Source organism: Macaca fascicularis, chromosome X (assembly GCF_037993035.2).
Source record: "Macaca fascicularis isolate 582-1 chromosome X, T2T-MFA8v1.1".
Classification (NCBI taxonomy): Eukaryota; Metazoa; Chordata; class Mammalia; order Primates; family Cercopithecidae; genus Macaca; species Macaca fascicularis.
The window spans coordinates 90,088,424-90,102,306 of record NC_088395.1 but is presented as its reverse complement, the minus strand read 5'-3'; the positions used below and the strand labels follow the sequence as shown (position 1 = coordinate 90,102,306).

At 43.6% G+C, this 13,883-nt stretch overlaps 1 protein-coding gene across 1 annotated transcript; it reads right to left on the bottom strand.

The window, feature by feature from the left end:
• Positions 1–301: 301 nt before the first annotated feature.
• POU3F4 (POU class 3 homeobox 4) lies at positions 302–4,234 on the bottom strand. Its single transcript, XM_045383589.3, has one exon. It carries the CDS (start codon positions 4,197–4,199, stop codon positions 3,114–3,116), a length of 1,086 nt encoding a protein of 361 aa, XP_045239524.1. The 5' UTR covers positions 4,200–4,234; the 3' UTR covers positions 302–3,113.
• Positions 4,235–13,883: the final 9,649 nt, after the last annotated feature.

Sequence of the window (13,883 nt, the reverse complement as noted above, 5' to 3'; positions counted from 1 at the left end):
GAACATTAGTAAGGTTGCACTTCCTAAAATAAAACCCACCTCGAGCCTTCCCTATGCGGGTTCCCACAATTTGTGCTGTGCTTTGCGTGAGCGTGGGCTCCAGAATAGGCCATGCCAGTGTGTGCCGGTGTATTTCAGAGCTGAGCTGAAAGGCCGAAAGTCAGAGGAAGGGAATCAAGAATCAAAACAATGACTAATGATTTATAAGCTGAAGCAAAGCAGAAGCGCTGTTCACCGGGAATGTGCCTCTGTTTAAATGCTCCACCTCACACAGCACACAATAAGGACAGGAGAAGAAAACTTTTTTTTTTTTTTTGGAAAAATGTTTTATTTAAACCTTTTTAATCTTTTACAACAATAAAATATTGCGTCAATATAAACCCCTTGACTAAAACTTCACATCAAACATTACAGCAAATTGTTTTCTTTTTGACATCCAACTTATCTGTGAAAGAATTTCCTTTTAAACACAATGAAGAATTTATTGAAAATAAATAATTGTTGGCAACTGCAATAGGCAATTTGAATAAAATAGTTGAAAAAGCAACTCTTAATGAAAATAGCGTTTATTATACATCAGTTACTAAATGAATAAACTAAACGATCTTCTTTAAATTAATAACTTCAAAAACGTTTAATATACAAAACTGTACAGTTATAAAGTCGGCAGAAGTATTTGGGTTAACTCAGGTTCGAACCATAGCAATTAACTGCAAAGAAAAAAAATCGAAACAAACAAAAAACTCCCAACAGTTGTAAAACATGAACTCAATGTGGGGGGGAAAAATCCCAAAACTAAACATAATTACCACCAGAATGCAGAGACTTGACAAAAAAAGTAAAAGGGTCCGGGATTTGAATTAACACATGCTTTTAGACCTGCAGCTGAGGGAGACACAGTGTGGTGGACCAGAGGCCTGACAACTCATACTAACACATCCTCGACAACGGACCCGGGCTTTCTGGTCCTTAGGTAGTTTGAAGCTTTGTCTACAGCAGCTGCGCCTAAAGGCCGGACTAGGCGGCCAGCAGTGGCGTGCAGCGCCCCCAGCCAGGTCTGGCCGGCGGCGGCTGGGTGTTGGGTGCTTGGCCGGCCTCACACGTGTGTGCTCCTTGGGAATGAGGTTCGCCTGTGGACCTGGCGTGTGGATACTAGCTAGCAATAAAGCCACAGCAACTGCATATTTTTGGGATCTCTACACAGCCTAGCGAGATTTTTTTTTTGTACTTTTTGTTTTTGTACATAGTAACACGATACACACAGCTATCTACACACACACGTTTGCACGCGCACACACACACGCACAGAGACACATACACTCAGAGATTTAAAAATATATATATATATATATATTTTTTTTTTAAAAAGCAGGAACCCAGCCTCCCGGGCGCTCGCTAGCTCGCTGGATCGTCGCTGTGGGCTTCCACCAGCTGTGCTTATCAGAAACGCCGAGACAGCTCCCCACGAGCCCACTCACAGACAGCGGTATATACATGGGGGGAGAGGTGGTACGTGGATGGACCAGAATCCCTGTGACCTTTGCCAATCATTTCATTGTCGTTCTGCACTGAGCAGAGAATGCCTATCCCCCACTCCCTCACCACCCCTCCCTGAGGGTTTCTCACTCAGAAGGGGTGGTGAACTAGAGGTGAACCGAAATGGGAGGCGCTGGCCCAGTCGCCAGCGTCTCCGGGTCGTGATCTCCAGTGAAAGTAATCGCGTGTGAAGGCAGTCTTTCCTCTAGTACGGCCGAAGTGAGGTCGCGCGGGAGGTCGCCCTAGCGAAGCTGGGGGCCTGGATTTCTTCGCGCAGGAATCCAGGACTCCGGTGGGTGCGGAGCCCTCCCAGACTGTCAGGCCACCTCTTTGGCCCAGCGTTGCGGTGGAATCCTTCTCAGATACCTGGATCTGTGCTGTGGTAGCCTGCGGGGACTCCACACTTCCAGGAGGGAGGGCAGAAAGCTGCGAAATCGCCGCTGCTACTTCGCACTAGTTTACAAACCTAATAGGCTTCTCTATTCTGCCCTTCCCAGGCACTCCACCCCGGAAAAAAATATATAACCAATATCATCATCAACAACTTTCTTCGTTGTATTCTCCTCCTCATACAGATTTGGAAAGGGGGGTGAGTAGATAGGCATCTCTCTCCCCGCCTATTCCCATTCATCTCCTCCCTTTTCTAAGCAATTAAAAAGCCATCAGCTCAACGAAGTAGTAATAATAATAGCAATAATAACATGGAGTGGTCGATTAGATACAAATTATCTCACAAATATTGTGTACAGATTGTAGTAAAACACCTCAGACATTTAGAAACGCTATAGAAGTTTTTAAAAATGCAAAACTAGTCTATTGTAAAACAAATTTCACCTGAAATACAGCTGCTATAACCAAGGCGCTGAAAGGTTATTCAGAGGCACACATCTGTCTTCCCAATCCCTCCCCCGCCCCACCCCGCCCCCACGTTATCCCACTCCTTGTTCTTCCTAGAGAGGAGCGACCAAACAAACCTTACTCTGAGTAAACAATATATATTGATCAGCAGAAAAGGCTAAAGGGAACTGTTGCCCGGGGAGCCAGGAATATGAGATCCCAGCTTGGACTGCTTAATATAAATGTGTATCAGCATTGAGAAGCCTGAATGCGAGAGTATGTGTTTCCTTTGTCAACAGAAGTTAGAACCTCTTAGGAAAAGGAGAGGAGAGGAGAGGAGAGGAAAAGAAAGGAGAGGAGAGGAGAGGAAAGGAAAGGAAAGGAAAGGAAAGGAAAGGAAAGGAAAGGAAAGGAAAGGAAAGGAAAGGAAAGGAAAGGGATGAAAGGGAAGAGAATGGGGAAAGGAAAGAAAATGAAATGAAAGAAGAGGAAAGGAAAGGAAAGGGAAGAAGAAGGGAAAGAAAAAGAAAGGGGAAAGGAAAGAAAAAGGAAAGGAGGGGAAAGAGAGAGTACGAGTGAACGGGAGAGAGAGAGAGAGAGAGAGAGAGAGAGAGAGAGAGAGAGAGAGAGAGAGAGAGAGAGAAATAATAAAGAATGCTAGAATGAAAGGAAGAGAGTGAGAGAGAAAGAGAAATCCGCGCTGCTCCCAGTGCGGCCGGCCGCCTCCTCGCTTCCTCCAGTCAGAGATCATGGCAAGACGTGTCTGTTTTCACGGTGTGCGAATAAACCTCATGTGGCTGCTGATCCCCTGGCGGAGTCATTCTTTTCTCTTTTTGTCTTCGATTACAGAACCAGACACGCACCACTTCTTTCTCCAACTGGAGGCTGTCTGCCAGCGAGGAGATCTCCTGCGCGGCAGGCTTGGGACACTTGAGGAAATGCGTCTCCAGTACGCCCTTGACACTCACCTCGATGGAGGTCCTCTTCTTGCGCTTGCGGCCCTGTGCAGCGATCTTGTCAATGCTGGTCGGGCTCCCTGTGGACGAATCAGCCTCCTCCAGCCACTTGTTCAGCAGGGGCTTCAGCTTGCACATATTTTTGAAGCTCAACTGCAAGGCCTCGAACCTGCAGATGGTGGTCTGCGAGAACACGTTACCATACAGTGTGCCCAGCGCCAACCCCACGTCGGCCTGCGTGAAGCCCAACTTGATTCTTCTTTGTTTGAATTGTTTGGCGAACTGTTCCAACTCATCAGAGGTTGGCGTCTCTTCGTCGGAGTGATCCTGGCAATGGTGCGAGCCCAGTTCGCCGTGGTCCGGGGGCTCTCGGAGCACCGGGTGCAGGCTCTGTGCAGAGGCGGCAGCTGGAGGTGGGGTGAGTCCCCCGTGTTCCAGCATGCCACTCACGGTGAAGCCAGGCTGCGAGTACACGTTCAGGGGTTGGCCGCTCGACGTGATAGACGGGTTCGGTGCCGGGCTCGCCCCCCAGGCGTTGGGGTGGTTAGTGTGCGGTGAGTGGTGGGCTACGTGTGGCGAGCGGTGATGGATGATCGCACCCAGTTGCAGGTCTTCGCGCCCGGGCTTCACGTCCTGCTGGTCCAGGGGGCTGGCGGCCAGGGTAGAGGACCATGGGCCCCCGTCGCTCAGACTGGTCACCCAGTGATGCCCCAGGGGATGCCCATTGCTGGGAACTCCCTGCAAGTAATCACTTTGGAGAAGTTTCTGAGGGTTGCGGAAAGGACTCCCCTGCTGCATGCCCGCAGAGTCCGCATGGACTAGGGAGGTGGAACTGAGAATGCTGTAGGGATTCGAGGCAGCTGTGGCCATGGTCGGTGAGGATCCCCTACTAGTTATAATGTGGCAAAGGGAGCAGCTTCAGCCTTTGACATCTACGGTGCGGGGGAGCCAAAGACGCTAGCACGGGTTACCGGCACCCACTACGGCCAATCGCAGCGCGTCTCGGCCTGGCCAGGAGTAAGCCCGGCCAATAGCGGTGCGGGAGGTCGGGCTAGCTTTCCAAATTAGGCTGGTGAAGCTCCGGAGTTTCAATGAGACCCAAGCAGGAAGTGAATCAATCTTTCAGCCCCATTGGCTGCCTAGCGCGGAGTGGCGGCCGTACATTTGATTACCACTCCCCCACCCCGGGGTTTATGTTGATGGGGAAAAGATGTGAGGGATGTACTGTGGGGGTGGGGGTGGGGGGCAGTTAGGGAGTGAGGTGGAAAATTAAGGTTGTAGAACTCCTTTTTGATTATTTAGATTAAATAAAGAAAAAGTAAAACAAGTTTAAATGTCATTTTGATCGCAGTGAACAGGGATTTTTCAGACTCACTCGGCGGTCTGGGCCGGCTAGTTGTGTGCCTAGGACTGCAAAACAAAACGTCGCTACAAACTTTGAGCAAAGTAACGTCTTTGATTGAACCCAAAACCAATAAAGTTGAAATCAGTGATTCCAGTAAGAACATTTCAGTTTATTTCATTGTATTAAGGACCTCGATATAAAGATCTGAAAGCTTCTAAAAGATGTCCTGTTCTTTCAATTTTTCTGAAAATTTTTTTAGGTCACGAAGAACTGAATTATTCTGGGAAAGTAAAATCTAATGTGATACTGACAATATTCAGTTATTTCGAAGTTTACTTCCCAATCTAGCTGGTCAATTGGAAACCTTGCTTTCTTACTGCTTCATATCAGCTCCCATCACAGATCCCACAACTTCTGTCAAAGGTTCTGCTTGCTGAAGCGGGCAGCCTTCACACTTCCCCCAAACACTATGCAGACCCACTACCAATAGGTATACAGGAAAACGTTCGTGACCCTGTGTCCGATGCTGTCCCCTAGGAAAATTGTTTTTAACATTCACCGCTCCCCCACCCTCCTCACCGGCCCCGCATTTAATGTGCCCAGGAAATTCAGAGAGAGAAATGGCGGGATGTTTGGCATCAAGTACCGCCCCCACTTCCCCAATCCCCATCAAGCTTGAATTTGCTTTCGGCTTGAAAAGACAGGACTGCTTTTTCATTTTGGATAGAAGAAAAGAGATGAAACACTTGTGCTCCTCCTAAGCTTTTATAAGTTAGGAAAGGACAAGCCCGTGTGCTCCACAGTCTTGCGCAAAGGCATTGCTTGGAAGCAAAGTTGGGAGAAAGGCAAAGATTTAAGATTTGTTCTAGCTGAGAAAAGACAACACCAGATACCCAACATGGTCTTTGAAGTTAAAAAAAAAATGACCTTTCATTGAATAATTTTGGAGGTAACCTAGCTGCCTAATTATATTTGCACTTACAGAAGACAGCATCAGAGTTCCCTTATTGGTTTGAAATTCCATTAAATATATTGCAAGAACGCCTAGGTTAAGCTTGATTTAAATTTGCATACATTTTCATATATTTAGCAGAAATAAAAGAAGGCTTGCTGCTACCAGAAAGTCATTAAGGCATTAGTTTCTCTAAGAAGACAGATCTGAAGAATGTGCAAGAAAATGAGAAAAAAAATAAAAACAAGGTGAGCTTATTCCACCATTCCTTTATATAGCTAAAGAGCATCTATTTCCTGTGAAATGAGTAATTTCTTATGAGAGCACAGAGCAATAGGAGCTGATATTGGTAAGTGTAAACGTGTCTATTAGGCATGAAAACCTGGCATCTGATTCAGATCTATTTCTTTTTTCCACTCTTTTTTTTTTTAAGATAAACACTTAGTAATTATTGGCAGAGAAGATCATTTGCCATCTTACCCCCTCCTCCTGCTCTCTCATTGAAACTGTAGCTTCATTTGCCCATGTTCTATTGTAGAGGCTTATCTGCTTTTAGAAATTGGGTTTTCCTTTCTCCTCTCTCTCTCTCTCTCTCTTTCTCTCTCTCTCTCACTCTGCCCCCAACTCCCCACCTTTTCTGCTGAGGAACTCATTTCTTTACTGCTGTTTGCATCTTCCTTTGTAAGAATGCAATCTCATTTGTGCCTGAAATTCCACTTCTGGAAGAAACAAGAACTTGTCAAAATCAAACAAAAGTAAAGTTTTTAGGTGCTCTGTTAAGCTGGCCTTTCGAAGATCCATTTGTGAGTCTGCGTCGGCTCAATTTAGAGGTGAGAGGGAAACGCGTTGAAGAAACCTTACGTGCTAAACGATCATGATCATTGCCACGCTGTTTTTGTTGTTGTATGTTCCCCACCCCCACCTTGCAGCTGCCTTTGGGTGAGAGTTGCTAATCTTAGGCCATTCAGGGAGTTAAGGTAATTATCAAATGATAAGGCTTTTGCATGAAGAAGGAGATTTTTTTTCAATCTTGACTTGCCTGAGTTCTTACAATCAACCTTCCTCTTGCCCATGGCCTCTGCTCCTGGTACCCTATTTTGCCAGCCGCATCAAGTGGTTCAGACCGTTTGCCAGAGGCTTGGAGGGGGGAGAGGTAAGAGGGGAGATCTGATCCCAGGGACAGGTTTTTTACACCCTTATTTTGCAGTTTTTTAATGTAAAAACTCGCTTTTTAATGGAAATAATAGCTTTCGTCAGGAGCACAAACTGTCATTGCCTTTATTTTTCTTTTCTCTTTCTTTCTTTCTTTCTTTCTTTCTTTCTTTCTTTCTTTCTTTCTTTCTTTCTTTCTTTCTTTTCTTTCTTCCTTTCTTCCCTTCTGTCTTTCTCTTTCCTTCTTTCTTTTATTTAAAAAAAAAAAATGTTTCCACGAATATAGATACTGCCTATTGAATTCAGGTCCAATTACATCCTCTAGCAACTGTGATATAATCTTCTCTACCATGTAAGGTGTTTTGTTTTTTGAATAAAATATCTGCATATAGTCAAATCTTCTTGCTGTTCTAACTAATCTGCTGGAGAGGTTTCCTTCGCCCTCTCCTGTCAGTTTTACTTCCCAAGTGTAACAGATGCCGCTCTCAAGCGCTCCTTTCTGCAGCTTCTCTTTATTCAGCTTCACATATTTCTCCCCATGATCTGGGTTTCCATAGAGAGAGGAATAAAAGGGGGGACCATGGTCACAAATCCCCTGCCCCATGCAAAATAAAAGAGCCACATTCAATAGACGACCCGTCTGGACATGGGAGAAAAATAAGTTGATACGCAGCTACTGTTGCAAAGAGCTGGTAACTTATTTTTCATAGACTGCATTTTGCCTTAAACTCTAAGTTACCACTGGCAAGCTTGCTCTCTCAGGCAGCTGGGCTACATACACACTTGATGTGCTCCACATCCTGATCTTGAAATCCAAACCCGGTCCTCAGATCTGCTTCTCCCCACCCCCTCTAGAGCTTTTGTTTGAATAATATAACAATAGCTGTGGAACCTACCGGGTAGGGGCAGTTAAAAGTCGCCCTAGAGAGGAGCCGGGCTTTGAAGTAGACAAACTGTAATTGTAGCGAATCCCCACCTATCTTCAGCAAAGCAGCACAGGTTTCAATTCCTGTGCCAGGCAAGAACCTGGCATAATTTTTATTCCTTGTTAAGTTGCCCTCACACTCCAATTACACACCCCACCTTATCCTTTCCCCTTGCTTTGTTTCTAAGAGCGCAATTCAGATCATTTCTAAAAGAAAGTCAGACTGGCTTTATTTATATATGTTCATTTATTTGTAACTTCAGAGTTTGCAGTGGATTTCCTTCCTCACAAGATTTAGGGATACCAGCTCCTGAATGCCTTCACAGATACCCACGCCCCTTTCTTTCTAAGCAAGGAAAGACTCACAAAAGAAATTAAGCAGATTAATGTGGTTCAGGTTGTGCTCCTGTGGAAACATCTGAGCATGGCCGCAGCTGGGTAGCCTGCTTCCTGGCTCCTTTGGAAAGTACCCCAGCCATAGGGATTGTGTCTCTTGCAGATTTCATATGTGAGTGTAGATTATGAAGCATTCTCATTATGTGTACAAATTGAGGATGGGGAGAAGAAGGTGGTTTGGGGCTGAAACTGGCAGGGGGTAAGGACGGCGAGTAGCGGCGGGGGAGGGGGGAGGAAGGGTTCAGGAAATAAGTTCAAAAGGCCAGATTTGATTGTGTGCAGTATAGCATGAAGCTCCAAATGGCAGGACATGGAACGCAGGCATTATCTCAAGATGAAAACTTCACCTTCAACCCAAGTTCACTTTGGAAACAGAGCAAGTTAGATTGGGTTTGGTAGGGACAAATGTACATTTTCTTTTTAACACCAGGAGCTCATAAGGGAAGGAAACAATTGAACAGACTTCTCAAAGCAGCAGAGAAAAAAAGCTGTTTTCCTGGTTTCTGCATATTGAGCTCATAAGGCTCTTCTCGGTGTGAGACACAGCTGTCCTTCAGAGCACTAGCCCACTGCAGCTCCTCTTATAGTAGCCTTCTTTCTTCTCCTTTTTTCTTTTTCAAAAGCTGCATGGGCTGGGGGGGGGGGGGGGGGCGACGGTAAGGGCTCCTAATATTCTGCGGAAATTTTTTTAAAAAAGAATTTAGATGACATTAGGACTAATTGAGCTCAAGCTCAATTAGTTCATTTTTTTTCAGGTCTCTATTGGCTTTCCTGAACGTAAGAAAAAGAATCTTCAGAGAAAAAGGAAAGAGGAAGAGGGGAGGGAGTGAGTACACACAGTGAATGCTGCAGCAGAAACAGGGAAACTTAAAATACTCCTCATGTAAAATCTAATACAAATACCCCAATCTGTGAGAACCACTAGTCGTTTGCTATCAAAATTGAATGCTGGGGAGAAGTGCTGAGGCATTGTGTGGCTGGAGCCTCTGACGGGGATGGTTAGAGGACAGGCTGGGACAATAGAGACCCTCACTACCAAGGGAAAGGATGCTTGCTCCTATAACTGCGTTGGCCAGATTGTGTCCATTCAGTCTCAGTTTCTCTTTGGGGTCACATTTTTGCTGTTGCAGTGTCGGTGGGTGAACCCTAATTTTACACTATCCCAGAGAAAAGAGCTTTGCAGAGACAGAGCTATTGTGTCGTACTCAGCATAGCTATCGTTTTCCTGGCACCAGGATTTGGGGTGGTTAGGAATCATTGTGCAGTTTTGCACTGCAGACCAAGCCTAGAGTCAAGGAATCCAGCGGATGGTTTTACAAAATATATAACACACGAGGAATTACACTTCTATCTAAAAAAAAAAATAAATAAATAAAAATTAAAAAAAGCAGCAGAATGCTTCCAAATTTAAAATGCAATGATAGTTTTGATTTTTATTTTAATTATTTTTTTAAGTAAGACTTGGTAGAGGTATTTAAAAACGAGAAAAAAATAGTTATAGCTACATGAATGATCAGAGGGCGGGTAGAAATCTCTTACTTTAAACCCTGCGCGCATCGGTATTCGAGTCATCAATAAGTCTTCTGGCTGAACATTAGACGCTTTTCTTAAGTCACTATAGTAGTTAATAGAGCCTCCCCAAATTGTAAATCACTTCCTTCTTCATGGATGGATTAAGGTTTTAATGTGCAAAATTGTAAGAATGCTTAGGCTTCATTCCTAACTGAGGTCCTGTGTTCCCTGCCACCCTGTCTCCCCGCCCCTTAGTAAATGGTATTTATTTGTCTGAAATGGCGAGCGTTCCACGTCCCTGTGCGGTCATGGGACTACAGGAAGCTTGATTATAGATTGATATATGGGATCCTTCTGGAAATGACTTTTAGTAAGTAATCTGCTCAGTGTCTTGGGCTCACATTACCATTTCAGGTCCCCACAAAGAACAAGAATGTAAGTTTATCACTTTGAAAATGAGCAAGCGACCAGATTTAACCTGCTGTCATTTTTCAGAAATTTCAGTTACTATTATCATTATTTTCCAGGAGGAAAGAGTAGAGAAGGGGCTGCTGATGATTGTGAAAATAATGTGGTGTGCGTGTGTGTGTATGGGGGGATTGTGGCCCCCCACCCAACAAAATGTACACACACACACACACACGCACACACACACACACACACACGGGGCGGGGGGGGAGAGAGAGAGTGTGTGTGTTTGGGGAAAAGTCCAATTTTCAAGGGCATTTGGGGAACCCATTTTTAACAAGAACATTAATGTTTCCTCTGTTGTGATTGCTGTTGTGTTAGTTCTTCTGGGGGAGGGGTGTGAGTTTCCTGAGTGTTCTTAAAATTTCCCTTTCCTGTAACTTTTCTTTGGGCCGACATCTCTTGCACTTTGCCTCACTATGGATTTGAAGAATCTATCTGGCTCCCCTGCCCCGAGAAGAGTTCCATTCGGTCGGGTATTTCGGTTTCCCGCTGCCTGTGAATACATCAGTCAGGCCATCGTGGGTGTTGTGCGTGCACACACATATTTAATACCCAATAACTTTTTGGAGTCTCTTTTCCAAGCACAAGAGCTCAGGTAGCCAGCAGAACCTATCCCCTGACCAGTGCTTTTTGCCCTTGGTAATTCTGCTCCTGGCTCAGGTGGTTGTGACTCCCCCAGCCAGCTCGCTCCCATTCTGGTGTTGCTGCGAACCCACGTCAGCTAGCTCCATTCTACCAAAGTGCAAAGCCATAAAGAATCAAGGAGCTTCCCCAACACATCAGACAAGGCATCGGCAGGAGGGGGCGCGATTTGGGCAGCAACAGGATCCCTCACCTTCTGGAGAGCCTGGCTAAAATGTCCAGATGTTTCGGAACGGTGGACCTGACTTTAGCCTCCTGGACATATACTGAATAGAGGTGGTGTGGTGGGGGTCGGGAACATTCTACGGAGAGATATGTTTAAAGATAACTCCGCGGGTGGCAATTCTTTAGGCCAAATGGGTTCTATTGCGACACGGGGCAGCTGGCTAGAGGGGCTTATTTTGACAGCCTTCAGGACTTCATTGCCCCCTCAAACTCTCAAGCCTCTCTTCTATTTGAAGCAGCATCTGAAGGATGGTGGCAAGGTCATTTTCCCTCTGTTGGAGGTGGAAGGAGGGGGCAGGGATCTAGAAGCAAGACACCAAAGTGTCTGTATTAGCCTAGAGCTCCCGGCCTCCCAACCCGACAATAGTGGCCACCTGCTGTTCTTTTGGGAAAGCCCTGGGCCTTTTCGGCCTGGCCAAGGGAATATCCTAGTCCCTGGACAGCCTCTACTGCTCCGTCAGGGGAGCCCCTCCTAGGTCCAAGGCCCCTTTTGCCTCTTGAACACTACTAAGACAATTGTCCTGCTCTCTAAACCTGCACCTATGTAAAGGGCTCAAGGTAGTGCTTTCTCAGGAGACAAGGCCCATCTCCTTCCCCAAGAAATGATGTGTGTCACCACAGCTCTGCCGCAGGGACGCCCCCCTTTGGGGGATATGCTCGAGGACCAGCACCCCTATTATTCCCCTGGTGTGTTAAAGTGACAGTTGCCCTAAAATATTTTGTTCCGGCAATAAGATGTTAACTCAGATAACATTAAGGGAAGAATTTAAAGTTGCTTATTCCTCTTCAAAAATAAGAAATTTCATGTGTTTAACAATTGAAGGGGAAAGAAAATCTTAGGCTTCTAAGGAAAGACATGTAGGGCAATCTAAATATCAATACTCAAATGTCTTTGGTACATCCTAAATATTTATTTTAACTTATTCAAATAATAGTGAGAATGAGGCTTTTGCTTTTCCTCACTTATCCTCTTCTTAATATTTCTACTTTTGGGGAGACATTGGAATTCTTATTTGCCAATAAACAATAGTTCAATCACATCTGCTCTCATCTTAACCTTTAAACACAATATTTTCTTCCAGGTGCTTGATGTAAACATTACGTATGTTACCACCTCTCTTAAACAAATGGATCACTCCCATCTTTGCGCATGTGGCAAGGGGCAGTGGGTGTGAATTTACAGAGTTGGACCTTTGCATATTGGAGAACAAACCTATTTGAATATAAATTGCATTCAATAATGATCTCAACTCTTGAGTATGGATCTCAGCTCAGCTGAAGCAGAATCTTAGAGTTGTGGAGGATTGGTTTTCTTTTAACAGTTCGTTGACAGTTTTGTAAAGAACTGAGATTGTCCTATACAGACACCCACATTAGCGTAGGAAAGGTGCCTTTGAGTCCCCCCTACTTTTATTCATCCCTTAGAGTAGAAGAACTGCATTTTCAAACATTTTCTCTATGTTTTCAGTAGCATCAAGGGGTCTTAGAAATTTTTTTTACAGAAGAGGGCATTAAGTTACAACATACAAATAGAAACACTTTGGGAAACATAGAATATGTTTATTTTCCTAAAATTTACTACAAATGGAAAAAAGTCAAGCTTTCTTAAACCAGTTTTTGTGAGATGATAACTTGCATTATAAATATATTTACACTTCTCATTTTATGTCATTAGAATAAGTCTCATCCCACACAATTGAATTTTAAATTCTATTTAATATTCCATCCTACCACATTTTAAAAGGAGGACTATCTGTACCATGCTATGAAAAGAAACCAGAATATATTTATTGTTAAGGTATGAAGGATATTGAGGAATAATACAATGAAGTTTGGAATAAAAATATGTTCAGTTAATTTGTAGTAGCCTTTACACATTCATTATTAACTCTTCCAAGTAGTCGTTTGGAAATAAAAATTATCTCTGCTATGTATAGCATATCAAGAGTATTATGTCTTTATGGAATAATGCTTAGTTTTGTAGGTGATTATTGAATGTAAATTATGTTCATGAACTAAGCTAACTCAGATGATTCATAGAAGTACGTTAAAAAGATATGTTAAAGTGTTTTAGCTTACATTCGTATAGTTGGACACTCTATTTTTAGATATGTTGCAGTATTTCTCATTTGGTGGATCCACAAACTGCTTTGAAATGACTAGTAGAGTATAAGTAGATTGCAAGTAAACCTAGTGAATTAAGATGATTCTCTATCAGTTTAATTTATGTTTTATAGTTAGTTTAGTATTCTGATTTGATTGCCTTAGTAATGTGAATTGCCTACAGCTGCTGATGATACAGCTTTAATTCTGTTTTAAAGGTCATGTAAACATGTGCCTGTAGCATAAGGAATGCAAATTCAATTCCCTTTTAATGTTTCCTCACATTCACTTCACCGCCTTCACCTAGAAAATTAGTGAGACTTAATATAAAGTATTCTAATGTTATGATTTCATTAAAATCCTTTTTCAATGCTTTACTTTTCCTTTTGCAGGGTAAAGGACTCTTCCCCCGCTTTGCAGTGCATAGCTCATGCAACATACATCACTCATACTGGAGGCAGAAAAACATTTCTGTTATGATCTATTTACTTTTCTGATGCTTTTACTAATAAAGAGCTGAGAACTTCATTTCAGTTTCTCTGTAGCCGCAGGTGAAAAGGACACAAAACAAACTAGATAGTATAGCCACATTTTAGATTGCAGTTGAGAGAGGCAAAATATTGTACAGATATGTAGGAGCCTCTAGTCACAAGCATAGAATGTGAAAAATATAGAAGTGGAAAAATATATATGAATACATTTATTTGTTAGCATATTGTTAATATAACAAAAACAAAAATAAAAGCACATATAAATGAAATTGGAATGTAATCATTCTCCAATGTAGTTTAATTTGGTATTGAGGAACTGTAATTCAAAGGTACAGACCTC

Coding starts and splice junctions, on each gene's coding strand:
- POU3F4 (XM_045383589.3), bottom strand. CDS start 4,199: ATGGCCACAGCTGCCTCGAATCCCTACAGCATTCTCAGTTCCACCTCC.